This window comes from Gossypium raimondii, chromosome 3, assembly GCF_025698545.1.
Source record: "Gossypium raimondii isolate GPD5lz chromosome 3, ASM2569854v1, whole genome shotgun sequence".
NCBI classification, from domain to species: Eukaryota; Viridiplantae; Streptophyta; class Magnoliopsida; order Malvales; family Malvaceae; genus Gossypium; species Gossypium raimondii.
In genome coordinates, this window is record NC_068567.1 from 20,375,682 (window position 1) to 20,382,538 (window position 6,857).

A 6,857-nucleotide genomic window follows, 5' to 3' on the forward strand; every position below is an offset into this window, starting at 1 on the left:
TTTAATTCCATTTATTATTTTATGTTTTTCTTTAAAAATACATTACTAACAATTAGTATTATACAAATTTGAGATATATATTCTTTTGGCATAATGATAAATTTAGCTTTTAGTATTTACATTTTTTGTTATTTTGACTTTCTTTTAACTAAATTTGACTCTTAATTCTTTTTTAAAATGGTTAAATTTAACCATCAACTTTTAAAAAGATTCAAATTATTTTTTAAATCAAAATACTGTATAAAACATTAAATTTATAAACATGATAACTTGCATGGCAATCCACATGCATTTTATGATAATTTTTGAAGTTTTTGAATTATTTATGTTTTGTATTTATTAACGTTCATATAAGATAAATAGTATTATATCAATATAAATACCCATAAGTTGTCATTTAGGTTGTCACGCCAACATCGTTAAAAATAATATTTTAATAAATATTTTATCAAAAATAATTTGACTTAAAAAAAGTAAAGGATTATATTTAATTAAAAATAAAAATAAATATATAAATATTGAAAACTAAATTTATCATTAATTTTATTAATTTTAACTTTTATTATTGTTAGGCGTAATTCGAGTTCTATTTTGAGTGCCCTTTCAAAACTCATACAAAGATGATGTCGTAATTTGTTTAGCCGCCTTCAATTTACTTGCTAAAATCGTATTTAAATAAATAACCAAAAAGAAAAGAAAGTCACAACATTGGAATTAATTAATTAATTAATTAAAAGTAAATTTTGGAAAAAGGAAAAAAAAGAAGGGAAATGAATTACTATTTTATTAATTTAAGGTTTAATAATTTAAAATGCATTCAAACTTTTAAAAAAAATTCAATTAAGCTCCTACCATTATTTTTGCATCCAATTGAGTATTTAATCTAACAAAACTAGTTAAATAGATCTTTTAACTAATGTTGGTCGTTGCAACGCTGACATGGTGATGTTGATGTGATGCTCAATGTTAGCTACAATTGCTGATATGATTGTGCCATGTTAACAAAAAAATTTTAAAAAAAATCAATTTTTTAAAAAATTAAAAGAAATATTTAATTTTTTCTTTGGAATGAACCTAGACATCTAATTATCTAGGTTCATTCGTTTCAAAGCTTAATTTCTTTTAAGAAATTTAAGAAATTATTTTTAATTTTGTATAAATTTGTAAAAAATATTAAAATTTATAAATAAATAAATTTAAAAATTAAAATTAAAATTAATAAAAAAATTAAAAGTTAAGCCCATAATGAATTAGGAGATATAGTTGTCTAAATTCAAGATGATTCATTCAAAATGATTTTTTAAATTATATAAAGTTTAAAAGTCTTAAAAATAAAAATTGATATGTATAAAAAATATTTTATAAATTAAATAAATATAAATAATTTTAATTTTATAAATCATATGATTTTTAAAATTAAAATTTATATTTATTTTTATAATCTTAAAAGGTAGCAATAGAATTAAAACATGGTACAAATATCAATTTTTTAAAGAAAATTAATATTTAATTTTTTAAATTTTATATAATTTAGAAAATCATCTTTAATGAATTTGAACGCATAGTTGTCCAAATTCATTCTGGACTTAATTTTGAATGATTCTTAAAATTAATTTTAAAATTTTGGACTTTTAAACTTTATTTAATATTTTTATAATTTTATGAATGTTTTAAAATTTTATAAGTTTTTAAAAATATTCTTTTAATTTTTATTTTTTAAAAGAAATTAAGCTTTGAAATGTCCAGGTGCATTTCAGTCAAAAAAATATTTCTTTTAATTTTAAAAGAAATTTGTTGATGTAGCAACTAATGTAATAATACCACGTCAGCAACTGTGATTAACATAAAGCATCAAGTCAATACCATTAACGAGCACATCAGTACTATAAAGGTGAATATTAATTAAATGGTATATTTGACCAGTTTTATTAATTTTTTAGTTTAATTGGATGTAAAAAGGTGGGAAGATTTTAATTAATTTTTTCAAAAGAGGAAATGAAAAATGAAAAGAAACTCAGAAAGGGCGGCGGGTGGGCGGGGTGACTTGAAATCTCAATGTCTTCGGTTCCTTCATGTTTCACACAACTCTGAAACTAAACTACATTTCTCAAAACATGATAAATAAAAAATTCAATTTCTTCAAAGTCAAATAAATCTCCTCTTACAAACACCACGAGATTTCTATAATTGCATCTCTTTGTTGTTTTGGTCAATCCAATCCCCCCTTTTTTTTATATAAAAAAATTACTTTCAATTTCTAAATTTCTTTTGAGCTGAGCCTCATCCTTCACTGTAACTCAATCTGACTCAGTCCTTTCTTCTTTAGTGTTTGATTTAATCTTCTTAAGTTGGTTCACCTCAATTCACCCAATCTGTTTAGCAGGTGTGTTCTTGGTTTGCAATTTCGTCTTCTGATTCTAAAACCATCCATTGCCAAACTTTTCTCTTTATTATTATTATTATTATTATGAATTTTTGGATTGATTTCACGTTTACTTATTAAAAGTTGCATCTGATTTTGAATATTGATATTTGTTTTGCAACTTTGGTATTCTGGTTTTTACAAGGAAAATGTTTATAGAGCCAAGTTAACGCTGCTTCTTTTTGTTTTCTTTGGTTAAATTCTTGTTTTAGGTATAAATTGGGGGTATTGTTTGCGATTAATTTAAACATTTGAAGAATAATGGGAGGTGTTTGCTCTGGTGCAACAAAAGAGCCAACTATAAAGCGTGAACAAAAGACGACCAGTAGAGGATTGTCAGGGAACGGAAATTCCAATTCGCTTTCCTATGCAAATGGCGGAGGTCTCGACAAAGCACCGCAAAGACACGATTCTGGTGATTTTGGACTGCAATTTTCCCGGGAATTGAAGCCATCAACCCCCGCAAAGACTACTGCTTCCAAGGTATACCTTTGCTTTAACCATTATTCGAGCTCATAGAAATTTGATGTGAACTTTGAATGGAAGAACACTCAATGGATTAAGGAACAGTTTGAAGAAACAATGTTGATGATAGAGAATCCAAATGAATGCGTCTCCATACAACACATATGAACAGTTTGAAGAAACAATGTTGATGATAGAGAATCCAAATGAATGCGTCTCCATACAACACATATAATCATATCATCTAGAATTGAACTTTTTACATAATTTTGTTTATGTAGGTTTCTCACAGGAGCTCATTTCTGGGAAGAGCTGGGATTTTAGGCCTAGAGAGGGCGGTTGACGTTCTAGATACACTCGGAAGTAGCATGTCGAATTTGAATGCCGGAAGTGGCTTTGTCACTGGCCTGGCTTCTAGAGGGAATACAATATCTATATTGGCATTTGAAGTGGCTAATACAATAGGTAAAGGAGCGAATTTGTTGCGGTCACTTTCGGAACAAAACATCCAATTCCTCAAAAAAGAAGTCTTACATTCCGAAGGAGTACAAAAGCTAGTTTCTACAAACATGAAGGAGTTGCTAAGTATTGCTGCAGAAGACAAGAGGTAGCTTACGTACTTTAAATTATTCTTGATGCAGGCGATGCCGTGCTATTTCTTGTACTTTAACATCCCATTATAACACTCTAAGATCCTTTGGGATATATAGGGATGAATTGGATATTTTCTCGCGTGAAGTATTTAGGTTCGGAGATCTATGTAAAGATCCACAATGGCATAATCTTGGACGATACTTTTCAAAGTAAGGTAGATTTTATTTTAGTTCATTTACTTTCAGCTTATATTGGTGATGTTTACTAATGGAGTTATACATCTCTTGCTACTGTCACCAATCTGTCAGACTAGATATAGACAATTCAGTTCATAAACAAGCTAGAGCTGAGGCTGAAATGACAATTAAAGAACTAACTTCTCTTGCCCAGCATACCTCTGTAAGTTTTTATCCACTAATTTTGAGCTTTGCCTTTCTATTTGAGATGCTGTTCCTACTTCATACTTAGGGTTTTTGGATGCTTTTATTGAATGAATTGTGTGGAATGCCACTGTATGTTCTATAAAAAAACTTGTTTGAACTAAAATTTTGACACTTTAGTGGAATCGTAAGTATCTTAATTTTAAGAAGCTTGTTTGAGGCCTTTGAAATTTATCCTGCATTCAATGTTATGTTCAAGCTCTAACATAAGGGTTGTCCATCTTTGTGAATGTTTTTTTTGCTGTATATTGGTTTTGGGTCTTGATTCTAGAGAAGTTTTTAATATATGTACTCTACTTCAAGATTGTAACGGATGTTTATATTTGTAGGAACTGTACCATGAATTGAATGTTCTGGATAGATTTGAACAAGAATATAGGCTGAAGTCAGAAGAAGTGGAGGCCTTAAATCTCCCTAAAAGAGGTTAGGCATGGATGATTCTGTTCTCATTCCATTTTTCTTTTATCTGCCTATGGATGTCGGCAAAAGTTTGATCCGTTGTTGATTATGTAATGTCATTTTATGGGGTGATTGAACACTACACCAAAATGAAAATTACTAATCCTAAATACTTTAAATATGCTAACGTTAGAGTAAATATTATTCTCGTTTTGATACTATTTGTTTATCTGTCACTGCATTCGTCATTATTTGTTCATGATTTCATTCTAGTTACTAAAGTCTGCAATGCTGCTCTTTTTGTTTCTCAGTTTGACAGAACTTGTTACGGTTGATTTTTTCTTATTAACAGCTCCTAGTTCGTTCCGGTGTTATCGTTTCCGTGTGTCTGATATTTGCTATTGAGTGTAGCTACTTTATTAACAGCTAAATATATCAAATCGTAGGAGAGAATCTCATGCTTCTACAAAGTGAGCTAAAACAACAAAGAAAGCTTGTAAGGAGTTTGAAAAAGAAATCTCTTTGGTCTAGAACTTTGGAAGAGGTACATAACTACAAGCTGCTTTATAGTTATCCATGAAGCTTCTCCAATGGTTTTTAAGATGTTAGAAATGGTGGTTGCTTTTTATGAGTATCAACATGATTCAGTTTTGGCATTTATATATAAAGCAAGAAATGTTTGCATTGGCAGAGAACCATTATGCAACCTTTCTTGACTAATGGTTTTTTTCTTCCATTGCAGATCATGGAGAAGCTTGTTGATATTGTTACTTACATGCATCAAGCAATCTTCGAAGCCTTGGGAGGTAATTCATGTATATACAAATCTATCAAATTATTATGCGGGTAATATCATGCGCTTTAATTGATTTTTTTACTATGTCTTATCAAAATAACTTTCAATTCATGGCAGAAACAGCATCATCAGTCAAAAAGGAGACTCCTGAAAATTCTCAAAAATTAGGTGTTTGTGGACTTGCATTACACTATGCTAATGTAATTCATCAGATTGACAACATTGTAAGTCTATGCCATGCTCTTCTTTTCCTTATTTCCACTAGCAGTCCAGGCCATCCATCAGCTCGGATTATAAATTGAATCTCAATGTTATAGGCAGCTCGACCAGCCTCGCTTCCTCGTAATATCAGGGACACATTATATCATGGATTGCCACCCACTGTTAAGAAAGCTTTAAGGTCTCGATTGCAGTCCATTGACACCAAGGAAGAGGTACACATTCTTTTCTTTTTGTTTTGGTAATAATTCAACTGTGATCCATACTCCTATAGACTTTGATTTTCATTGCTTGAGTTCATCTATTGTTTGAACAGTATCACTTAATTGCTTTCTTTTTTCTGTAGCGCTCAATTTCAGAGGTCAAGGATGAAATGGAAAAGACACTACAGTGGCTTGTTCCAGTTGCCACAAACACAACCAAGTATGTCATGTTATGCTTGTTTAGATTTGATTTATTTGAGAAATTAAGCCAAAATTCCTAGGTAATATTTCTTCTTTTTTTGCAACAGAGCACATCAAGGTTTTGGATGGGTTGGAGAATGGGCGAGCACAGGGTTAGTGAAAGGCTTTTCTTTATCTCTCTGTGGGCACATTGTCACATGTGAATGGACTTAATCTGTTTCCTGGTGTTTGACAGCAATGAATTTGGAAGAAGCGCAGCGGTAAATATTACCCTCACCGGCCTTCAGACGCTTTATCATGCTGATAAAGCGAAAACAGATGCATACGTCCTTGAATTGGTAGCATTGCTTCATCATTTGATCAGCTTAGTGAAACAAAGAGATCACGGGTTCAAGCCTCAGACATTTCGATCTCCTTTTCACTCCAAGATGCAGCAGCAATTTCTATCCTTGAATAGTGGTACTAAACCCCGCAAGGTTGAACTGTCGGAACAAGACAGGAAGTTGTTAAGCAAGGTGAGTGGGAGGAGATTGGTTCCTGGAATCAGCAAAAGTCAGGAATTTCCTTTAGGCAAAAACCAAGGGATCAAAGTTTGGGCATTAAGTAGAAGTGCTGGGAACTCTCCTGATAGGGCAAGAAAGAGTTGCAAGCATTCAAAAACAAATATATTGGATGTGATGGATGGTTTGGACCTCGCAACTTGAATGTCACTTCTTGTCTCATTCCTAACAGTCCCATTCTTCTCATTCTATTATTAAATATATGTGAGATTCATTACAGAGTGTACATAATACCTTCCATATATTGTATATTGGTATTTTTTTCTCAAGTTATCTTAACAAGTGGATATATTGGTTTTGTTTTGGTATTGGTACATATTGATATTAATATGTTTCAATATTTGTAAAATCTAATTTTAATCTAAATGAAACTTAATTTCAGTATTGAAACAGTATGATATTAGTCAACCTAAACAAATTTGAACTTAGGGTAAACAAAATTGATTCAAAAAATAAAATAAAAATTTAAATTTCGAGTTAATCGAATTGAGTTGTTTGAGTTAAATAAGTAATTCAAGTTTCGAGTCAAGTTAAATTTTACAATTTAAATAACTTGAA

General features: G+C 30.4%; 1 protein-coding gene across 2 annotated transcripts; it reads left to right on the plus strand.

Moving 5' to 3' along the window:
- The first annotated feature begins 2,039 nt into the window (after positions 1–2,039).
- On the plus strand, positions 2,040–6,597 carry LOC105793824 (hypothetical protein). 2 transcript variants are annotated; one of them, XM_012622679.2, is made up of 13 exons: positions 2,040–2,383; positions 2,635–2,905; positions 3,169–3,494; positions 3,598–3,690; positions 3,790–3,880; positions 4,251–4,344; positions 4,767–4,864; positions 5,063–5,126; positions 5,234–5,340; positions 5,434–5,550; positions 5,682–5,758; positions 5,847–5,891; positions 5,975–6,597. In XM_012622679.2, the coding sequence occupies exons 2-13, from the start codon at positions 2,684–2,686 to the stop codon at positions 6,441–6,443; spliced, it is 1,803 nt and encodes a 600-aa protein (XP_012478133.1). In that variant the 5' UTR covers positions 2,040–2,383; positions 2,635–2,683; the 3' UTR covers positions 6,444–6,597. The 2 variants fall into 2 exon arrangements, with proteins under 2 accessions (XP_012478133.1, XP_052484149.1); XM_052628189.1 differs by having other exon boundaries at positions 5,240–5,340.
- The last annotated feature ends 260 nt before the right edge of the window (positions 6,598–6,857 follow it).